General features: G+C 45.2%; 2 protein-coding genes across 2 annotated transcripts in view; one reads left to right on the top strand and one right to left on the bottom strand.

Annotated features, from left to right (window-relative positions):
* The first annotated feature begins 5456 nt into the window (after nt 1-5456).
* Nucleotides 5457-20976, top strand: NRIP2 (nuclear receptor interacting protein 2). Its single transcript, XM_051608123.1, has 6 exons — nt 5457-6154; nt 9367-9543; nt 16599-16681; nt 17103-17230; nt 20018-20070; nt 20865-20976. Exons 1-6 carry the CDS (start codon nt 5927-5929, stop codon nt 20955-20957), a joined length of 762 nt encoding a protein of 253 aa, XP_051464083.1. The 5' UTR covers nt 5457-5926; the 3' UTR covers nt 20958-20976.
* The window catches only part of ITFG2 (integrin alpha FG-GAP repeat containing 2), an 18453-nt gene continuing 15055 nt past the window's right edge, over nt 19842-23239 (bottom strand). Inside the window, exon 14 of the transcript XR_007888382.1 lies at nt 19842-20575. The gene's annotated coding sequence lies outside the window, so the exon portion shown is untranslated. The remainder of the gene's footprint in view (nt 20576-23239) is intronic.

Here is a 23239-nt window from a genome sequence, read left to right as displayed (position 1 = left end):
CTCAGCCCCTCCTCTCATTTTCTTCGTCTTAATCACTCTTATCTTTACTCTTCATGGTCCACTTGGGATCTTTGTCATTCCTTTATGAATTGAAATTAAAATCTAACCCTAAAATTTTGGACAATTAACAGTGTTAAATGTATTTAGCATGCAATGGTAGGAGGGAGAGAAAAGTCAGTAATGTAGCAGAACTAACACCATAAAGCAAAATGCTTTCAACTTGTGAGATCACTGAGGATGCTTTCAGCATCAATGTGCTTTTCCAAGTATTTACAAATAATGGTATCAATGCCACAGAATGATCTGATCCACTCTGTAACTTATTAGTCCTTGACAGTCTGGACTCTGCTATACATCCTCATGGGACTGGCATACTACAGTCAGAGCTGTTTTGCCGTTTCCCACAGCTTAATCTCAGTTTTTATTTGTTTACTGTTTTTATTAAAATACTGAGTCAGGAGATAATGACACCTCAGTTGTCATTCAAATCATGCCAGGCCTAGCCATCAAGAATGCAAAGAACAGTTGGGTGGTACAATACATGAATGCAGCCTAAATGCTTAGAAAACAAAGGAAGCCAGTATTTCTAATTTAAAATAAAATTACATAATTAAACCATCATTGTTATCCATCAGATCCTTGGGGTCATAACACATTCCTCTGTCTTTCTGTCACCGAATGTGTGCTGTGTATGCAAAGCTGCTTCTGTACTAGCAGTACTACTGTGCTGGTGATTCCATTATAAAATACTGAATTGTTTGAGCAGAAAATATCCACATTGCGTATCAGTCTCAGGTAGAGCTATTCTTGTTCTGCTTGGAAGAGAAGGGACAGGGAACACAGGGAATTCAGTTCAAACAGCCCAATTTCTTCTGTAAATGACAGCACAAGAATGTTTTGCTCAGGTTAAAAAAAAAAAATAATTGTTGAAAAGACCTAGAGCCTCCCTGCTGTGGAAGGAGTTTGTCACAGTGTCCTTCTTGGAGGATTTAATGTATCTTTTCTCATGAGTTGAGTGAAAACTTTGTTATTTTTTGCCTGTTATAAACATTCTTCAAAAAAATTTATTTCACAACCTTAGCAGAGACATAGTTGGCAACTCAAACCTGAGAAGACAGTTGTTCAGTACAGAGTGTGCTCCAGCACAGACCTGCTGGAGTGTATTGAGATTTCTTTCTGAACTTACCCTTCATGACTGGCAGCAGCTGAGCAGAGGAACATGAGCTTTCTTATGTCCTAGGGACTTCTACTGGGCTTCAGGGAATGGATGATAGGAAGGAAGATCTTGATGAGAAGGTGATTCAAAGAGTCAATGGAAACAGGGTTCAGAAGACATAGATTCATAAAGTCATAGAATCATTTAGGTTGAAAAAGACTTCTAAGATCACCGAGTCCAACCATAAATCTAACAGTGCTAAGTCCAGCACTAAACCATGTCCCTAAGTTCCTCATCTACACATCTTTTAAATACCTTCAGGGATGGTGACTCAACCACTTCCCTGGGCAGCCTGTTTCAATGCTTGATAACCCTTTCAGTGAATAAATTTTTCCTAATATCCAATCTAAACCTCCCCTGGTGCAACCTGAGGCCATTTGAGAGAATAAAGAACAGGAGAAGGACTATCACAGTCACAGATTCAGCAGTCAGGTTTAAGGCTGGAGCAAAAAGATCAGGTGCCACAGAAAAGCATGAGAGATGCAAACCACTCTTTTCAGGGCTTGGGCTTGACTCTTTTACAAGGGATGAGCCCAGTGCCTTGCACCCAACAATGAAGAGAAAACATCATGTGGAAAAGGTGCTGACTCACTAAGCACAACTGAGGTGCTGTTCCTGAAGAACCTTTCACAAGAGGAGCATGTCTTCAAAGATTTAGCCAGTGAGCACTGAAGCCTGAATTTTTGTATTTCTAAATAGAAGTCTTCGCGAATAAGAGAGTGCAGGTGGGCTGCAACATCCTTTAGAGTGGCTGAATTCCCCCCAGAACTGACTGTGAGTGTCTGAGTAGCCCTGCTACAGGTAGAATTGCTCCAGTAAAGGTGTTTATAGACCATCACATTACAGCAACCAGAAACATGCTACAGGCACAAATATACATAGCTTAGACTGTGTACACTGAAAAATATACCTGGTTAAGGTGATTATAGTTGATTTCAGCAAGTTATACTGCTGACTGATGAAGATTTTGACTGATTTCAGCTGATTTAAGATACAAAGCAAGTAATTTACAAACATGACAGGAAGCATCACAGCACATGTAGCAAGTGCTTCTAGGAAAGTTTTCCACAGTGTCTTCTGGAGGACTCTAAAAGCAAAATTTGTCCCCAAAGGAAGGGAGATTGGAGGCAAGGACAGGCAACGGGGAGATTCTTTACCTTCTGAGGACTACTTATGGACTTCCTTTTCAGCAAGACAAGATCTGCTCTGATTCTACAGCTAGCTAGGCACGGCAAACAATGTATAGGTGGTTGTCTTATTTACTTGGTTCAGATCTTTTTGTTTTATATGAGAAAGTATTAAAGTTTTGACAGAGGCCCGTAGACAAACACTCAAAGCACCTTGCCAAGATTCTATATGTGTTTTTAGTAGTAACCCCACATACGCATGTTAAATTAAGGTTTTTGAGGCAAATCAAACAGCACTGAGTTTGAGTATTCAGCTGGGAGGTCAAACCTCTGAGAGAAGCCTTAATGGTGTAAAATTATTATTATTATTATTCTGGCAGGATATAAAGCCCTAAAAATTGTCTGTGTTAGGGACAAGTGCATTCTTAGCCTCAAGCTAAGTGGATAATGGAAATACTGTTCTCCCTATGGATAAGAATTAGAGCAACAATGAAACGAAAGCAACTACCCAGAGACACACATAGGAGACATCTTTGAGACAGCACATTTCCAAGTATTGTGCAACTGGCCTTAAATACACAACTATCCTTCATCTCAGACTCTTGCATACATTTCTTGGCAAGCATATTCCTACCAGAAATTATTCTCTACCTTAAACACTTTCATGAGTACAGAGAATGTCTAGCATGGTTAAGATAGTTGCCATTGCTATGTGTATTAGCACTCTATAATAAAAGTGGATATACTTTCCCCTTGTGAAATCAAGGCCAAAATCATCTAGTGTAATTACTGCAGCCATGTAATGGAAGGGGGAATTTTGTTTTGCCTGCTGCATGATCAGGAACTGTTCTGTGGCAATGCTAGCTGTTCTAACCAAACAGAAAAAGCCCCTTGGTGTGCAGCTTAGGTCAAGCACTGAAATCAATACAGATAGGACACAAATAATTACAAGCAATATTTATACAGCAGGGGGAATTCATATTAGACAACTTTGTTCCAAGTTTGCCACAGTGATTTCATAAATCTAGTCCCTAAGGCAGATAACCACAGAGACTTGACCCTAAATTATTTAATTAAGCAACCTATTCTCCTTTCTGACTGACCTCACTGCCAGGGCACACTTTACTGTCTAGTAGCTGAACTAAAACATTATGTACATCTAAGATGACATTTATCTCAAGTCACTTGCCAGACATATTCAGAGATATAAATACTATCACCTGTTACTTCATTATTTGCAGGATAGGAATATATTGTATTATCCAAGTAGAAAAAACAGAGGGAATTCAAAGCAGAGTAAACTCTCCCCCCCTTGCCCCCGAGATAGAAGAGAAGAGAGAAGTATGGTTGGACTCAATTATCTTAAAGGTCTTTCACAAACAGAACTATTCTGTCATTCTGTGAGGTATTCACAGTCTGCAGGAGGGGAAACAGAGGCAAGTGTGAGAGTAAAGGAGCATAATTCATTACTGGTGTATGGGGATAGTTAAAGGACTGGATAACAAAACTCCGAGGATGTTCAGTGAGGCCACAAGAGGTCAAAAGTATGTGTAAATCAGGAATCATTACAACCTAGAGGCAAGAGAACAAGACCGTGGGAGGGAACACAGCTTCCCTGGGAATATCCGTTATTTAAACTCTCTTCCTAATTCAGCTTCCAGAGAGACAAGGACAGTTGAAAACAGCTCTGCTGGGCTCTTGTTGGGACTCTGCCTGTATTATGATGATGGTGTTTGGCCTTGTAGTGTAAAGTATTTAGAAAATACTTCTACTCCCATTCCTGCCAAACGTCATTCTGCAAGTTGATGCTGTGGGAACCACCCTACCTTGCATAAAGCAGTCAGGATACTGGGTACAAAAAGCTTAACCTCTTCAAATTTTACAATTACTTTTAAAATTACCAGCCTCCCTTCTAACATTTGAGGATCAAAGATCCCAAGTGAAATGCTAATGCTGTGATGATTAGCAGAGAGTAAAAGGTAAACAACATGGTTTACTTTGCACTGAGGCCAACTTCTTGGTAGTTCCTGTGCCCACACTGACATCTCACAGTGGCTGACTGGACTAATCTTTGTGTACCATTGTGGACCATCCTTTGCTGGAGACATTCAAAACCCACCTGGACAATTCCTGTGTGATGTGCTCTGGGTGACCCTGCTCTGGCAGGGGGGTTGGACTAGATGATCTTTCGAGGTCCCTTCCAACCCCTAGGATTCTGTGATTCTGTGATTCTGTGATTGGATTTACTCCTAAGATTGTTACATTTTTATACACAGAAATAATTGGTATCACTAATGTTGGAATGTTATATACTGCTAAGCTGGAATAAAAGAATAGGAGCAACAGCCTAACTTTGCTGTAACTTTCATAGTCTGCTGCTGCTATTCACCCCATCTGACATGCACAGAGAGGTAATGCTGTCTGCAGCTTCACAGCTGTGTAAAATTCAGATTCCTCTTCTGTTCATGGTGTTTACTGGTGCTTACTGGGGCAGCACATTCACCAGTGAAAAGGAATCAAAATAAAGCAGCTTCAGTTCCACTTGAAACCTAGACATTCAAGCAGGACAATGTGGAGGCAAAAAGCTGGAAAACTGAGCTCCACCATGTCCTCTCTCCCCTGAGAGGAGGGACGTCTAGACCAGGGCACACACTGCAGTTGTATCAGCATACTCTACCAGACAGTGATTTCAGGCTTCTGCAACTTTGGCTCCTGATGAAGACAGGTAAAAATGAGGACAGAAAGCAGAAACCCTGGCCAGAAGCAGAAACCAGGCCTCCAGCATTTCACTCAAGCTGTACACTAAAATCCTTCAGTGCAGCCTATTCCAAATGTATGACACTCTCTGCAGAAATGAGACTGGGCATGCCTGCCAGGAGCCTTGAGACGGATGCTCTCTCTCATTTACCAAGGCACTGCATCATCTCCTAGACTGACCCACATTGTTACCAGATTCTCTGAGATGCGTCAGAGCCCCCCTCCCCCGCCAGCAGAGACACTGACCTGCACAGCCTGTCACTGAGAAGTGACTGTCTCTTTAGCTTACCGGGGGAAACAGGCAGTGCACACACACACGCACACACACACACGCACACGCATATGCGCCTGCGTGTGCACAGCCCAGGGAGGTAAGTCCAGCCCCCAACAGCGGGGCCATCCTTCTGCTGCTGGATTTTTCCAGCCAGAGAAGCTTGTCGGCTCTGCTATAATTTATGGAAATTTGTTTCTGACGTGGGGCTTTTTCTGTTACGACAGGGACCCACTGACTAGAGGAGACAGAGCGGCAGTCAGGGTGGGAGAAGAGAGGGAGACAAAAAAGTGGGGAACAGAGGGACACTGGGGGAGTGGAGAGAAACAGCTGGAGAAAAAGGCACAGAGACACTTCAAAGATGGGTGAGTTATAACTAAGAGAGCAGGAAGAAAGGCAGAGAAAGGGAGAGAAGGAGAGCTGTGAAGAAGGGAAAGGTAAAGGAGCTCAGAGACTGAGTCAGCCTCAGGAGGGCAAACATCTGGAGACAAGTGCAGGGGACACCCCAGCATACAAAGAAGGACAAGAAGGACCTGTTCTGTCTGAATCTTCACCATGAGCACAAGGAAGAGCTCCCCGCTGCCACTGGGGCAAAGACACGCAGAGAAAAAGCAGAATGAGAGTACACTTGACCTCACACAGGAGTGTGAGATGGAGCTGAGGAACAAAGCTCTTCTGCAACAGAAGAGGCGCCTTAAACAGGCCACCCAGTTTGTGCACAAGGACTCTGCTGACCTGCTTCCCCTGGATGGTTTGACAAGGCTTGGCACCTCAAAGGATCTGGTGAGTCCAATGGGACCCCATGTGGGAGGGGGTTTTCGTAATAGCCTTCACAACAGCTGGGAACTGCTGCCAGGCTTTGTGAAAGGGTCAGGGGTTCAGCATCATGTAGAAGCAGGTCAGGGCAAAGAATGAATTGCCTGTTTTTTGTACCCATCATTCCATGCATCCCCATAGGGACCATACTCCTCCCCAAGGCAGGCAGAAATGGTATGGAAGGACTCCCCTGAATCCAACTTTCCACTTACCTTGTACATAAATATGTTCATCTGACATGTATGTTTCCATGTGGGACATCTCTCAAAGTCTCCCTGTATTCCTGCATGATCCAGCTCAAAAGCAGACTCCTTCCTGGACTTAGCAGGAAGGAAAAACACACTTCATGAAACTCCAAGAGATTTATGTTTGACCTGGTCACCTTTTTGCAGAACTCTACTTTCCCCCAAACTTTAGGTTTCTGGAGGGGCAAGCACCGGGCAGGACAGCTAGCCAGGTGACTGCAGTGGATAACTTCACCTGTGGATAACTCCTCTGGGGAGGAGGCACGGGAATGAGGCCTGTGGACATCTCTTGGTGGTCAGATGGAGCAGGAGGCATCAGGGAGGGGATCTGCTTCAGGACCCTCAGCAAACCGTAGTCTGGAGGGACTTCCCCAAGGCAGAGAGCAGTTTCCCACAGGATCTCTTGCTGGCTTAACTGCACACATCTTCCCCTTGTTCTGGCAGTTTTGCTGTCTAACTTTTCCTCTATGCTGTGGAGTTCAACTGCTCAAGCATGTGGAGGTCTAAATAATTTTCCCAAAAGGAGGCCTGGGTCTGGCCATTGATGAGGGCACAACTTATTCCAGATGTGCCAGTGGGTGTCATAGATCTTGCCCCTCTCTGCAGCTCATGCTTCCCTCTGTATCCTCAAACCATCACAGCAATGCCACAGGTGCTCCTGAGCATGTAACTCCTCCAGTCTTTTCCCAGCTCCCATGGCAGGCCCTCCAGCTGCTGACAGTGAGATGCTGCTGCACACAGGGACACGTGTGCAGGACAGGCAGGGTCCCAGGTGCTGAGCCTGAAGGGGAGCTCTCCTCCTCGCTGAAACTTTCAGGTGCACTTGCCCCACTGTGTGCAGATGAGGGATCAGTGCCACTTTCTTGTGCTGGCACTCCCTCCTGCTCCTGCCACACTTCCCACAGTTGCATTTGCTTCTCCTGAGAGAGCTTGGCAGGGTCAAGGGTGACTCCTCAAAGTCACCCAGAGCTGCTGCCTCATGCTCTGACAGCCCTTCGCAGCCACATGTGCCTTTCAGCAGGGACTGGTCTGAAGTGTCACTCTGGCCCCAAACACAGTCTCTCTCTGAAAGACAAGAGGGAAGTCACACAAGTGTTGTGCTAGAGAGGAACAAGGCCTCTTCTCCCCATGGGGAGCGAGGTCTGGCAGCATGGGTGCTTGAAGGGCCCAGTTCAGTCTGGCAGCTCAGGCAGGCTAACACTGGCCCTTCATGCCCAGAAGCATTGCAGATGAAACATCTTCTCAGGAGGGGAAAGCCAGACATGTCCCTGGGCTCTTCTTTGTACAGATTTTGTCAGGGAAAAGGGAAGAGTCACTTTTGAGTCTTTTAGTGCATGTTTGCTGAGCCCAGCTACAAAGGCAGAGAGAAACATGTCTACATCCTTTGGTTTGGAATTTGCTCCTGTCACACCATGCCTCAAAACAACTGCGGTGCCAGCCAGAGGCCTCTGTGGGAGTCCTGCACGGTATGACTGGCAGTCTTGGCTTCCAGAGGCTGGCACTTTGAAGCCCCAGATGCTTGCTCTAGCAAGACAGGCAAGTCTTGTCTGAATTGCTCGCCATGAGTAGTTCTTCTGGTTAAATTAACCATTCTAGGCAGGAGACTTCCTTGCATGCAGATGGCGTTATGTCACTCAAAACCAGTGCATAGTCCAGGTTTGGTCCGTAGCAGCATGGCTGAAACATTTTTACCATGAAGCTAGGGAGCAGTGAATAAAGTATAACACCTGCTCTGGAATGGGTTGTCCACGGAGGTTGTTGTTGCCCCATCCCTAGAGGTTTTTACGGCCAGGTTGGATGAGGTTTTGTGCAACCTGATCTAGTGGGCTCATGGCAGGGGGGCTGAAACTTGATGATCTTTAAGGTTGCATCCAACCTTAATGATTCTATGATTCTATGTAGGCCGTTGTTACTGGGAATGCTACTGTCAGCTCTGAGCACCTGCTCTACTGGACAATGGCCATGAGGCCAAGTACATGGAGAAAGGACAAAGCTGTCTTGAACAGGCCTCCTTGACTGCTGCTGTCCATTGTTGATTCAGTAGCTGTGCAGTCACTGGAGGCACTGGATCAACATCAGACAGAAAACTAGAGCATCAGCCTGATGACTAAGGGAGCTTTGTCTCCAAAGCAACACTTCCTGTGTGTATGCAAAGTTGGGATAAGAAGTTTTTCAAAATTTTTCTTTTCTCTTGGTGCACCTCTCCTTATTCTGCACAGAAGAAAGGAGACAGGGATACAAGATACATGAATGAGGCATTTAAGAATAAATAAAGTTCTTTCAGACATTGATCAGCCATTGATGGTACTCCCTTCTAGTTGTGAACAACATAGGGCTTCAAAGATGATACCCAACCAGGAAGAGACTCAAAATAGTATCCCTTCTGATGAAGACGGGTGGAGACAGACTCCGTTAAGATAACATGTGAAGCTAGTTTTATTTTCCTATGCAAGGGGAAGCTGCCCTGTTTGCTGCAAATAATTTCTTGTGCACCTAAAATTTCTAGTGCCTTGCCTTCTTACCCACATATGCATCACACACATGCTGCATCCTGTCTCCTCCCACCTTAGAAGGTGTGAGCGTGCCTGGATGGATGTCAACACACACCTACCAGGTGTTTCTGTACCTGAACAGGTATGAGACTGCCAAGTGCATGTTTAGCTGAAGGAATAGAAATGTGTGGGGAGAGCATGCATCAGGTATGTTCTTTTCCTCCAACAACTGCATCCCAGAGACCTTCCTGTCTCAGATATTCCAACTCTTCAACACCATCTTAGCAGCTACAGAAAAAATGTTGGGATTTAGAAAGAGATTTTTTGGAACAGGATGATCAGCTGGGTCAAGCATTTGCAGCCTGCTTCCCTGGGCTAGCAAATGTCCTTGTTTTTAGCTCCATACTTAGCTGGGATTTATCTTTCTTTGTGATGGAGACAGCAGCCCCACAGTGTGGTTCAGCGGCGCCTCTTGGAAGGCAATCTGAACAAGCTGCGATGCGAGACCAGGGTTCAGACTGCATGGGTTCCGTCTCCGCTGGCAAAAGACCAGGATGAAAAGATTGAAAAGGGAGAGGACAGGAGAAAAGAGACTTCACCCCTGCTAATACAGTGCCAGGTAAGGCAACAACACAGTGCTGCTGATTTCACGAGCATGACAAATGCTCAATGAGTTCCAGGGCCATGATAAGTTATTAAATTGTAAAGCCAGCTGCAGCCAGGGAGAGCAGATTTCCCACATGGCCTCTCCCAGAGTTTGGATTCAGTTCTTCCAACAGACAGAGGAAAGCCTTTCTGCCACATACATTGTAGTTGTTCATATTTGAAGATAAATTACCTTCCTTTGGAAGCCAGCTTGCACATTATATAAGATATTTGGTAACTGCATACAGAAGCAAGGAATGTCTCCTTATCACTTTAAGACAGATCACTCCTAGTTGATTTACCCTTACTGGATCCTGTCTGGTCTGATCTCTCACGTGTCAAAGGACCTCCTTAGAAAGTGTCTAAATGTGTTCTTAATTAGCACTCTTGCATTTCTTGATGAAAGCAGCATTTTTAGCTCCCTTTTCTTCTTATATCCTCCTACAGAGCAGAACACACTCTTCCCAGGCCCTTGTAGGTAAGATGCCCCATGAAAGACGGCTGCATGGTTAGAGCTGTTCAGTGATACGCAGTCATGAGACTCACCAAGATACAGACCTGGTATACAGAATCCATTTTAAAGCTGTGTTTGTTTCAGTTACCTCTCCTAAAGAACATCTCACATGTTAGAGTGTAAAGTTTAGTCTTCCAGAGAAAACACATATAACTTTGAAAATTCAGTCGGAACAATTAATTACCATATGAACACAGACTGGCAGCAAGCTTCTGAATGTTCAGATTGAGTGTCTCAGTATCATGCAAAGTCACTGGTTTGTTTTCCAGCCTTTACTGTTGCAGTTACCCTGTGTTACCCTGTGTTTTAGACTCTGATGTTGCTGGGTTAAAATAACTATACTTGGGAGAACAGTCTAATAGGTTGAATGGCTCCCAGTATAATTTCTCCAAATAGCTGAAGTCTGTTCTTGAGCAAATTAAGGTGTTTATTCTTCTGTAATCACCACTCTGTATTGTTTTGCAAGAGGAAACTCAGTGATAAAGCTGGGTTTTTTACCACACATGTACATTGAACAAGGGCAGGCATGCACAGGTATCACATACTAGGGGGCAGGAGCTAACTCAGCATCAGACTCCACTACTCATTCCTCTTTTGTATTTCTAATGGACTGTGCCCCAGCTGTCACACACATTATATTTTTTCTCCCTGAAGGAAGGCTAATGAACATCACAGTCAGGGAAATAAGTCTAACGCTGCACTTACTCTCTCTGAACTCAGAAATTTATGCACAGGCATTTCTCTCCTTTTCTGCCCCTCTTAAGAGCCAGTCACAGTTTGACACAATTAATCTTCTTAAATTGAAGGAAGGAATGCTGTTGCCATGAGGTAAGGTGAGATCTCTCCCCAGCTTGCCTTAGGGACCTCTATGTGCAGGCACTACTCCTAGTCCTGAGTGTTTCAACTTGACACGCCAGGCAGCCTGGAACCCTGGCAGCAGAAGTATTGCCAAACTCAGGAGATTTTAAAATGCTTTGCAGCTTTTCCCCTCCTGTGAGGCTCCCCACTCGCTTACAGAAGGTTTTGGCCAAAAGGCATGCATGAATGAAGGGCAAGAGAATGGGTCCATGTTTTTGGAAGAGGCAGCAGCTCAGCTGGGTCTCCTACCAGCTCTGTCATGTGGGATCTGTATTACCACAGAATGGCAGGACTGCTCATTTGTGAAGGAGCTGTGAGAATATGCCTGTAAGGAATGTGCAAAGAACTTCACAGAGAGTTTCTAGAGGCTGGTTTCTTTGCGGTCTGACTTTCTCATAAACATCCCAGCTGGTATCAGGGCACTTAAGTTTTGTGTTCTCCCAATCTGTGACATTGTAGCTCTATGACAATTTCCATGCCATGTGCCAAAGAGCAGCCTTGGATTGAATGTAGATGCCAGTGTGACTGAGACTGGGAGCACATGATAGAATGGGTAAGACACAGTGATGACAGCCAGAAGTTTGTGAGATCTGTCTTGCCTTTGGCATTCATAAAGTAATTCAATCACAGAATCACAGAATGTTAGGGGTTGGAAGGGACCTCTGAAGATCATTGTGTCCAAGCCCCCTGCCAGAGCAGGACCAAAACTAGGGCAGATCACTCAGAAAGGCATCCAGACAGGTTTTGAAAATCTCCAGAGAAGGACACTCCACAACCTCTCTGGGGAGCCTGTTCCAGGGCTCTGTCACCCTCACAGGAAAGAAGTTCTTCCTCATGTTAAGGTGGAACTTCCTGTGCTCGCGTTTGAATCCATTGCCCCTTGTCCTGTCACAGGACACAAGTGAAAAGAGGTTGTCCCTGCCTTCTTGACGCCCAGCTCTCATGTATTTATAGACTTAATTAGCTCTCCCCTCAGTCTTCTCCTCTCTAGACTGAAAAGCCCCAGGTCTCTCAGCCTTTCCTCGTAAGGCAGGTGTTCCGGTCCCTTCATCATCCTTGTAGCCCTCCCTTGGACTCTCACAAGTAGATCACTGTCCCTCTTGAACTGGGGAGCCCAGAACTGGACACAGTAGTTCAAGTGAAGTCTCACCAGGGCCAAGTAGAGGGAAAGGAGAACCTCCCTTGTCCTAATGCACCCCAGGATACCACTGGCCTTCTTGGCCAACAAGGGCACATTGTTGTCCCATGGAGAACTTGTTGTCTACCAGGACTCCAAGGTCCTTGGACCTGCTCTCTAGCAGATCACTTCCTAACCTGTACTGGTGCATTTTGTTGTTCCTTCCCAGATGCAGGACTCTGCAATTGCTCTTGTTGAACCTCATTAGGTTCCTCTTTGCCCAGCTCTCCAGCCCGTCCAAATCTTACTGAATGGCTGCACAGCCTTCAAGTGAATCAGCCAATCCTCCCAGCTTCATGTCATCAGCAAACTTGCTGAGAAGACACTCTGTCTCCTCATCCGGGTCATTGATAAAGATGTTGAACAGGACTGGACCCAGCACTGATCCCTGAGGGACTCCACTAGTTACAGGTCTCCAGCTGGCCTCTGCACCATTGACCACCTCTCTTTGGGCTCTGTCATGTAGTCAGTTCTCAATCCATCTCACTGTCCATTCTTCTATTCCACATATCCTGAGTTTGTTCAAGAGGATGTTATGGGAGACAGTGTCAAAAGCCTTGCTAAGGTCAAGGTAGACAACATCCACTGCTCTCCCTGCATCTATCCATTCAGTCACAACATCATACAAGGTTATCAGATTAGTCAAGCATGATACCCCTTGGTAAATCCATGCTGACTACTCCTGATAACCTTATGCATATTCCATTTGCATAACTGATCTCTCTTCATTGACTAGTGGAGAGTCTTCCCTCCTCCAAGCTCCGTCTCATATGCAGGGTCTGAAGTTCATAGGGGCTGGTCTTAGTAAAGACTGAAGCAAAGGAGGAATTCAGCAACTCTACCTTCTCTACATCCTCTGTTACCAGGGCTCCCACCTCACTCAGCAGTGGGCTCACATTTCCCCTGTTCTTCCTTTTACTACTGACATATTTGAAGAAGCTCTTTCTGTTCTCTTTTACTTCTGCCAATTTAAGTCCTAAGAGGGCTGTGGCCTTTCTTGTTGCCTTCCTACATACCCTGACAATGTCCCTATAGTTTTCCCATGTGACAATTCCCTTCTTCCACAAACTGTAAATTTCTTTCTTCCACAAGACTTTCTTCAGAAGATCCTTGCTTATCCATGCAGGTTGTTTACCTGATTTTTTACTCAAAGGAATGCACCTATCTTGGGCTTGGATGACGTGGTATTTAAAAATTGACCAGCTTCCCTGGGCTCCCTCTCCCTCCATAGTCTTAGCCCATGGGATTCCTGCAAGTAGATCTTTGAAGAGTCCAGTTACCCCTCCAGAAGTCCAGGGTTCTAATCTTACTTATTGTCCTGCTTCTTCCTTGTAAAAGACTAAACTCCACGATGTCATGGTCACTGTCACCAAAGCTTTTCCCAGCCTTCATGTCCCCAACCAGACCTGTATTCATTAATACAAGGTCCAGCATTGTATGCCTCACTTGGGTGTTGTCACAAGTGTTTGCAGTCATACAGGACTGTTAATTACACAGGACATAATTCTTTATGAGTAAGTGTACTGGCTTGGTTCTAGCATGGTTTTTGTAGTGGGGAGGGGCCCCAAGAATGGCTCCTGTAAGAAGCTACTAAAAACTCCCCTGGCTCAGGTGGCCAGGGCCGACCAGAGGCAATGGATGCACCTCTGCGATTAACATAAGAAAGAAATTATACAGGACCTGTGAGAGAGCAAAGTAGAAGAGCTGGGCTGGAGAGGTGAGAGCAGTCCTGGAGTGGAGATCCTGAGCCTGGTGAGGAAGAAGGGGAAGGAGGTGCCTGAGCAGAAGTTTCCCTGCAGCCCATGGCGAGATGGCAGCTGTGCCCCTGCACTCATGGAGGAATGTGGTGGAACATTTCCTTGAAGCCACCAGGAGGGGCAAACGTGGACCTGCAACCCACAGACTTGGATCTGCAGCCATGGAGGACCCAGCGCCAGGGGAGGGACTGTTCCTGGAACAGCCCATGACTCTGTGGGCAGCCTGTGCTGGAGTAGTTTGCATCTGAGGGACTGTACCTCGTGGGAAGGACTCAGGGGGGAGAGGTTTGTGAAGGACTATCTCCCATGGGAGGGACCCCATGGGGAAGCAGGGCAGGACTGTAAGGAATCCTTCCTGAGGAGGAAGGAGCAGCAGGAACCACCAGCCTGTGAGGTGACTCTAAACCCCATCCCCTGTCCCCCTGTGCCGCTGGGGGGAAGGAGGGAGAGAAACCAGGAACAAAGGGATTTGGGCCTGGGAAGAACGGAGGGGTGGGGTAACATCTGCAAGCCCTGCTCTGTGTGTGTCTGTGTCCTGCATGTGTTTGGTTAGTGATAGATTAAGTTACTATTTTTTCCTCTAGTTGAGTCTGTTTTGCCCAGGACTATAAATGGTGAAGAACCCTCCTTGTTCTTTGTGTCAACACATGGAGCTTCTAGTTGGCCTTTGTCCTCCCCGTCCCACAGTGTGTGTGTGTGGGGTGGGGGAGGTGAGTGAGCAGCTCCATGGCTGGTTCTGTGTTGTCAGTGAGGCCCAAAGCATGACAACAAGACATGCTTTTTTTACATTAAAGAAGAAGAGTAACCAATCAGAGCTGTTGAAAATACATCTCTGTGAATATTTTCTGTGTAGATTCTGCTTGAGCACTGCTCTCTTTTGTTCCTGGATGTGGCCACACATAGTGAATGCTCATCCTTCTAAAACCACTGATGTTATTTAAATATACATCATATGTACACATACAACTTTTACAAGATTCTTACTGAACTCTGTAAAACAATACAGGTTGAGATCTACATCTCCACTGGTCTTGCAGTTGTTGAGAATTTCTCAACTAAGCGGCCATTCTAGAACACAGTGGATGTGAAATGTTCAGAATTATGAAATTATCTACACTGATGTACCACAGATGCAGTTTAGACCACAAGAAGAGGCCCAAGGCAAAACAGACTTGAAGTTTCCAGCATGAACTCTCTGATGTTGCATTGAGTGCATTTAGCACTCAAGCTATTGGTGTTGTGTCTGTTTGCAGCACTCCGGTATTTCTCCTAGGAGGTGTTTTCTCCTTTCTCTTTACAAAAACTCAAAAATAGCACACTTTTGAAAATTAAATCTTGGAAATATGGGATGTAGCTCTCTGTGATGATTAACCCATGCAGTAATCATAAAGAGGTTTTGTTACAAAATCAGGAAATTGAGACCCTGATGGTCATGCTGATCTGCTTAAGGTGTCCAAAGCATTTAAGCTCATCAGGAATGAACATAAGGGTATAGGAGCTGTGGGAGGTCTGTTGCTGCTTCTCCTGGCACCGAGTGCCATCGTGGATGGAAGAGAAGAAATTGCAAGAAAAATATAAGTGATACTAGGAGGGAAATGAGCCTTCCCAAGAGGGAAACTTTGCAGTTGTTTTTGGGTTTTGTTTGTTTTGGTGGGTTTTTTTTGACTGTCAGTGCTTCACACAGCCTTGAAGACCTAAGCTGTCCAGACTGGGTATGGTTAGGCACTATAGGCAGGTGTGACCCATATTTTGTAGACGAGGGTTATGCCATCTTTTCCAGTTCCTTTACTAAGTCCTGCTCCTCCTTTTTTTTCTAAACCTAACTCTCTTTGATGTCCTTGGCAACCCTATTTTTTCAGACTTCTACCATATATGAGACCTGCTGTTACAGCACCTCTGGCCTGCCATTAAGGACCTTTGTGCAGAGGGGACAGAAAACAGATGGCAACCACATCTCCTCTTCCCTTTCAAGTGTGAAGTGGTGAAGAAATGAAGTGGGCAAGGCACTGTGGATTGTTCCAGTAAGATGATGCAGAGGTGACCTGAGTGCAGGGCATCCAGACTCTCCCTTTGTTAGATGGCACCAGCTGTGAACATTTTAGTTGTAGTGTTCATGTCATAATTCCTTAAAGAGCTGTCTAGGAACTTAAAGTAATCCCCACATATAACAGACACCTCTTGATTAGGTTGTTTCTTCAATTCAGGACTTGGATGTGTCAGTTATCTTGAGAACTGCCTTAAATTCAAGCTCTTCTCAGGAATGCTTGTCCCGTTTGCTTCTGCTTTTCCCACAGACTTCTCCCTCTGGAAGCTATTCAGAACAGCTGTCTAGCTGTGGAACAGTGTTCCCTGTGACATGAGAGGAAGTGGAGAGAGAAAAACTACAAATGCTGTAGCAAATGCTTATATCCCTTTAGAAGCTTTTGCAATATTAGCTATTGCTCTACTAATAATGTCCGTGTGGGTTTTCTAAACAATTCCACTAGTTATGCATCTCTTGACTGGAATAATGCTAAGTTAAAGTTGCTAATAACAGTTAAGTGTCTGCAATCAGATACAAATTAAAGAAGACAAATTCAAAAAGAAGTCTTTGGCAGAGGTTTGCAGAGCACTGAAGAGACCACCATTGTCTTAGATGATTCTCTTGCCTTCTGACTACTGCCTAAACCACCACATATTTGGCTGTGTTTGAGCCCACAGTAATTATCTGTTGTTTTTTCTAGTGCCAAGGCCAGGTATTGAAAGCGACAGTTAACACTGGGTGTCTACCAAATCTCATCTCCAAGAGCTGTTTAAACCAGCTGGGGTAAGTCTTTGCACAACAGAAAAAGAGGAGTGGCTAAAAGAAAAACTATGGCAAGAACCTAGGCAATCTTCCATCCCCAATAACAGCTTTGCATGTGCACATGGTGCTTTAGGAGAAGATGCAGAGGGTGGGCTACAAGGTAAGGCATCAGGAGCAGCGGCAAAGTGTGTGCAGAGCCCTGACTAGGAGGCAGAGCTGTGTCATTCTATGTATACTGCAGGGCAAAGGTGCCCAGCTGATGGTTAGCCTCAGTGGAGTGTCTTGTGGTTTTGCTGGTGCAGTCTGCCTCCAGACATGCTGTATGAAAGAGATTACTCCTCTTGTGGGCCTGTTCCCAATGAGGCTAAGAGCTATCAGTGAGAAGTCCTGATTTTCCTCCTCTTCCTCCACTTGAGGCAATAACACCTCTTGTGTCCCACAGGCTGGAAGAAGTGTCTGCCGTGGACTGTGGAGACCTCTCTCTTCCCATTCCCAGCGTTGTTGGCCGAGTAGAACATATGGAGTTGCAATTTGGCCAGGAGACAGTGCTGTGTTCAGCACTGGTTGTAGGTGAGAGTGCCAGCCCTTCATCTCCCCTGGTTTTCCTGTGTCCCTCTTGCCCCATCAAGGGCATTTAAAGGGATCTTTGGGAAAAGGGCCATGTGGCAGGAGGCTGGTCATGTGGTCACTTCCACTGCTGGCCATTATGCACTGTGAATACCCTCAACGTAACCAAAGGCAACGGGCATAGGAAGAGTACAGAGAAGACAGAAGACATTGACAATGGGGAGAACTGAGGGGTTTTTTTGGTCTTAACATAGGATGTGGAAAATTTGCTTTTCCTTCTATAATGGACCTTTCTCGAAATTATCCAGACTGCTTGATCAGTTCTCTGGTGCCCTATGTTCTCCTATTGAATGGGCACTTGTGTCTTTGACTGCCTGGAAGTCATCAGAGAAACTGCTGGCAGGTATAGCTTATTCCCCAGAGTGTTTCTCTGTGTACTCACCTGCCTCTGCTGCAGGGAGCATGCTGGAAGAACCCGATCTCCCCCAAGTGCTGAGTCTCCCTCAGTGTCCTCAGGCAGGACCCTCTGAAGGAAGGAGCCATAGGAGACAAGGTCAAGTCAGCAGGCACTGGAGCATGCCCAGAAAACAGCAGAAAGGCTGCATTTACATCAAGCTGTACATATGCTGAAGACAACTTAGGTGTTTTTTTTCTATATTCTTTCTCCCTGTTAGTCTTCCAACTTTACCCTCTTGCCTTTATGTTTCCTCATCTTTGATGAGTACTATTCATATTCCAAGGCCTCCCTTGCTTCCTCTTTTCATTTCCATTCTTCCCACATTCCTAGTCATCTAGAAAGAGTTTCTGCCTTTTCCACCCTCCAGCTCACTCTTCTTCCCTGGTTTCCCCTCTGATTGTTCTTGCTCTTCATGGGGAATCTGTCTTAGTACCAGCACAGGTGAATTTAGCCCAGTAGACCTATTCATTCTGCTTCAATGTGGAAATGGCTGCCAGGAGGGAGCAAAATTGCTACATTTCTGCCTTACATCTCCCCACACACACAGTGCTCTTGCTTATGTGGTTATAAGATTATAAATTATAAAATGCTTCCACTGGTTACTTGGCAAGCAGGTATCTAGGAGACATGGGAAGTGTTGTGGCTGCTGAATCCTGCAATCTCCAGAACCTGGGGACTCTTCCTTCCCAGCCACTGAAACCCAGATGGATGACTCTAAGGCCCAGAAGGTCACTCTCACCCAGTCCAGTGCATGTTTTGAGTGGAGGGTTTGGACAGTAGCAAGGCTGAACATATATTCTGGAGAGGCATATACACAGAGGACACAGGCAAGGCCAGCCACACTGGTTACCACACATGGAGAAGTGTCTTTACCAGCACTCACAGCAACACCAGCACAGATAGTCCAGTTCTGGTCCTCCTCTCTGGCTGACCAGGATTGAAGTTCACTAGCAAAAGCTCATATATTCTCAGTTTACAAGCACACTGATACATATGCACAGTTCTCAAATAACAGCACAGCTTCTAGGTCTATCTTATACCCATGTCTGGACCCTGGGCCCTTTACCTAGCCACTGACCCAGACCTTGAGTCTTTCCAGATGCAGGTTTCCTCCTATTTACTGGCTACACCAGATTGAAGTTTGCTAGATAACTATGTGTTCAGAACCACAAGCATAGAGGATTAAATTAACTGGGGAAATACAAGCACACCCAGGTCTTTCTAGTTAGTGGCATTTTGACCTCTAACGCATATGCCCTGTTCTTGTCAGTTGCTGGCTTATTAAGGCCTCTGTGACCCTGGTTAGAGATGGTACCGAGAGCTCTCTTGCACACTGATCCCTCCAGTTGCTGGCACCTAGAATGATAAGCTCTGTGACGCATAATCCTTCTCCACTTATGGAACTTGGACTTTGCAGTACACACTGCAGTCCCTCCAGTTGCTGGCAACCAGGTGTGGTTGCCCTGTGGCCTTAGCTCCCTTCCACATTACTGGCATCCAGACATCTCTTGCACACTGGTCTCTCTAGTTGCTGGCACCTGTGAGCCAGTTGCGGACACAGGCCTATAAGCCCTATGGCTTGCAGTCCCTTCAGTTACTGGCACCTCTTGCATGCCAGTCCCTCCGGCTGCTGCTGTCTGTGGCATCTTCTACACTTGCTCACACTTAAGACTTGCAGGAGTCACATGTGGGATAGAGAGGCTACACAAAAAAGTACTTAATAAAATTATGTAATAAAAAGATCAGAGAGATTGTGACCATCAGGCACAGGGTTCGGTCAGAGAAGTGAACTGACCAACAGCCTACTTGCATGTGACTGGCCCCCATACACCCTCTCCTCTCCAGTTTTCCGTACTTATTCTTCCCTGATCCACCCTGCTGCTTGACTTCTCCTCCCTTTGGCCCTTTCCCTACACAACCCATAGTAAGTTTTACATGATCCCACAAACCCCTTCTGATATCTCATAGTAAGTTTCAAACAATCCCACAAACCCCCTCAAATATTTCATAAAACTCATTACAATCATGGTTCCCTGTTCTTATCAGCTACAAAGTTAACTTTGATCCTCTTCAGGGCTGTGCCTAAGTAGCTCCTTCAACAGCGTATCAGTCAGCGGCAGAAGAGTGCTGGTCTTTGTTACTGTCACTGTTACCATCTGCTTGTTAATGTTTGTGTGTTTAATTCACAACTTTCATTAATTTTTGTTCTTTACACTGAATAGACCATATAACCTTATGCCCCTCTCATATTCCACATCTTACAGGAGAGATGCTTTATTTAGATGGGCAGTATATATAGTCTTGAGCCTGATCAGTCTCTTCTCTCTTCTCAGATGATGAAATGCTGGAGTTTTGCATTGGTCTCCAGACTCTGTTGTCTCTTAAGGTAAGGAACAGCTTCCTAGCTTATTGCAGGGCTCCTCTCAACAAGTTCTCCAAGATTTGGTTGCTGTAAACATCAGAAATACTTGTGTTTAGGTCTTCCAGTGCTTGCAATGCTTGTTGCACAACTGCCTGGCTGGAGGCACCAGTTCCTTTCCCGTCCTTATTCAAGGTTTTAAGAAAGGAATCACCCAATAGGATAATATAATATCTCACTTTCTTCATATTCCTGGTCAAACAAGTTGCAAACAGGAAGAGGAAACTGAAGAGGAGACAAGAAACACTGTGTCACCAGTTGTATTTATGTTGCCTTTTGAAGGCAGATGTAAAGAATCTCTGCCCTTGCTTTGAGCCAAATTAAGCTGAATCACATTCAGTGTCCAACACCAGCTTGACATGGGTGGAAAGGATCCTCTTGTCACCTCAACTCAGGGTTAGTGGTCCACTGGCTCCTGGGTGGCTCACAAGCTGCAGCAAGTCTGTCAATTACTTGTAGCCATGTCAGACTCCTAAAACAGGAAAAGTATTGGGCTGAATGGCTGAGTGATGCAAAGACATCACCTCACAGAGAGTCATAGGAAGAAGAGAGGGAAATGGTCCTGAGAAGGGTTTGGAAAAGAATCCACTGAAGGTAATAGGAGCAAGGAGGCAGCATGCGGGTCAGGGAGGGAAACTGCAAGGTCTCTACAAATCCCAAGTGTGGTTGTCTGATGGTTATACAGGTTTTCCCCAGTCATAGACATAACAAGATTTCCTCTCTGAAATGTGCAGCAAGTAACTGGGTCTCCTCTTCTTTAGTGTTGCATCGACTTGGAGGAAGGAGTCCTGAGATTTAAAGCACTGAGTCAAGAGCTGCCTTTTCTACATGCTTCTGAAGAGCCTGGTCAGTGACTGGCTGAGCTCCCCATATCTGGGGCCGAGACTTGCTGCCGTGAGAAAGAGATAAGGGTGAGGTTCATGTGCCCCTAACCTTGCTGACTCCTAGGCTGAGGTATTCACTGAGGAGTGAGAAAAAAGCAAATGAGTGCAGGAAGCTGCTGTTGCTGGGAGTGCCTCCTCTGGAGGGATATCCTTCCTTTCAGTGAATGCTCTTGCTTGCCCCCATGTGCTAAGTGGGCTTTTCTGTCTGTCCCTAGCCACTGCAATTTCTGCCTCTGCACTAAATTCCCCCAACTCTTTTAGTTACTTATTTTTACAATACTCTTTGTTCATGAGACACGAGAGTCTCCATGACAATCTCTAGTTGTTCCATGGACAGGATGACAGCACTTTCTCCAAAAAGCCTCTGAAGATTGGCATGAATGTTCCCCATCTCTTTGCCTTGATGCGAGTGGACTTCACTCCCTTTCCTTTGTGGGAAGGGCTCTGTGGCCAGTCTGCTCACCTGTACTCTGGGAAGCTGGATTTTGTTACTTTTTGCTGACTCAAATCAGAACTACTCTCTTGGAAGAACCTTGCTGCCAGAATACTTGTAGGGTTCTTAACGCTAAGAAAGCTTTGCAGAAACACTGAGTGTAGATGCCTAGAGTACGATGGACACCCTCAAGGGCTTGGGCTTTGCCACTGCATCCTTGGTCACTAAGCTATATTAATTATGAATGGCAATGTTCATAATCTCTTGGTGTTATATATAGTAACCAGACTTGAACACCCTGTTCTCCTGACTAGGCCTCTCCTCTCTGCACCCCAGCTGCTGCTATATTCCTATTACCTCTACTGCAGATCCTGCTACTCTCTTTAAACGCTGCAATGTGTTACAGCACCCTGAGTGGCCCTACACAATGTCTCTTTGTCCACCCTTAGAATGCCATGACATCCCCAATTTGCCTGTCTTCCCAGATTAAACACTGTTGGCTTTCATACTTTTTTAATCAAACTGCTCATTATTTCTGTTGTTTCTCAGAGAATGTGTGTATCTATTTTTGCTTTTTTTCCTGTTAGTTCTTTCCTAAATCAGATCCTGTATGCTGCAGTTCAACACACGCTAGGGACAGCAGAGTACAGCCTGGCTGATGTGATCTGGTATGCACCTACCAGTGTCAGTTGGTGTGACTCATCTGCTTCTCCTACAAGCAGCACCAGGCTAGGGACTTCTATTGTTAAACATTATATCTTGCAGTTTCTGATCTGTTCCTTTGCTTCTCTGCCATTCTTCTATTTGTGCATCTGATTATTTCTGGCTGCATGAACTGCTTTTCATGAATCTCCTGAATGACACCAACAGTTCTCTCATTTATGTTAGGACCCAGGTCAGCTCCACAAGCCTGTTTCCCAAAGTACAAATTCCTGGCTTTGTATTGCTTGCATGTCTGTCTCCTCAAAACCAGAGTTCTACAATGATAGTTCAGACTTATACTAAAACATCCTGTGTGTCAGCTGAAATTTATGTGGCACCTGGGTCATCTCTGCTGGAAAAAATCTTGTTTTTGATAGATGAAACAACTGTTCCTCTGTGCAGCAGCTTGCCTAGTTTCCAACTCTTGTTGCCCTCTGAAAATGGCATGTGTAACAATGGCAAAAAATAACCTGCTAAGGCTGACAGATACCATGTTCGGTACATCTCTTAGTATTCATTTACTTCTGTTTTTTTTAAAAAAAGGATAAACCCTAACCCTAGACATTAAAGCCAACTCTAGCCCTAGCCCAAATGCTTAACCTTAACCATTACCCTAAATATAACACCTAAAGCTAACCCTAACCATAAATGCTAACCCTAGACTTAACTCCTAAAACTAATCCTAACCCCTAAACCTAATCTTTAATGCTAACCCTAATCCTGACCCTAATCACAAACATAACCCTAATCCTAAACATAGCCCTTTAAATCTAACCTTTAACCCCCTGATTCTAACCACAAAATGTAAACCTAATCAATAATAAAATGCCAACTGTAAACACTAGGCCCAAAACCTAGCCTTAATCCCCAACCCTAACCATAACCATTAGCCTTAATGTGAACCCCAACCCTGACCTTAACTACTAATGCTAACCCCTGGCCCCTAACTCTAAACTCTAACACTAAACCTAACTCCCTAAATCTAACCAGCTAACTCTAACCCTATTACTCTAAAACCTAAATAAACCTAATTCCAAAACCTAAACCTAATCCTAAACCTAACACACTCCTAATACTAAACCATAACCCTGAACAGTAGCCATAAACGTTAACTCTA

This window comes from Apus apus, chromosome 1 (assembly GCF_020740795.1).
Source record: "Apus apus isolate bApuApu2 chromosome 1, bApuApu2.pri.cur, whole genome shotgun sequence".
Lineage (NCBI taxonomy): Eukaryota > Metazoa > Chordata > Aves > Apodiformes > Apodidae > Apus > Apus apus.
Note: the sequence above shows the minus strand (reverse complement) of the source record. Positions and strands in the feature narration are given on the sequence as shown.

Bases quoted from the DNA above. Each gene is read 5' to 3' on its own strand.
- NRIP2 (XM_051608123.1), top strand. From the start codon at position 5,927: ATGAGCACAAGGAAGAGCTCCCCGCTGCCACTGGGGCAAAGACACGCA. The intron at 6,155-9,366 runs GTGAGTCCAATG...TGATGGAGACAG, and splicing joins TTGGCACCTCAAAGGATCTG to CAGCCCCACAGTGTGGTTCA. The intron at 9,544-16,598 runs GTAAGGCAACAA...TGTTTTTTCTAG, and splicing joins CCCTGCTAATACAGTGCCAG to TGCCAAGGCCAGGTATTGAA.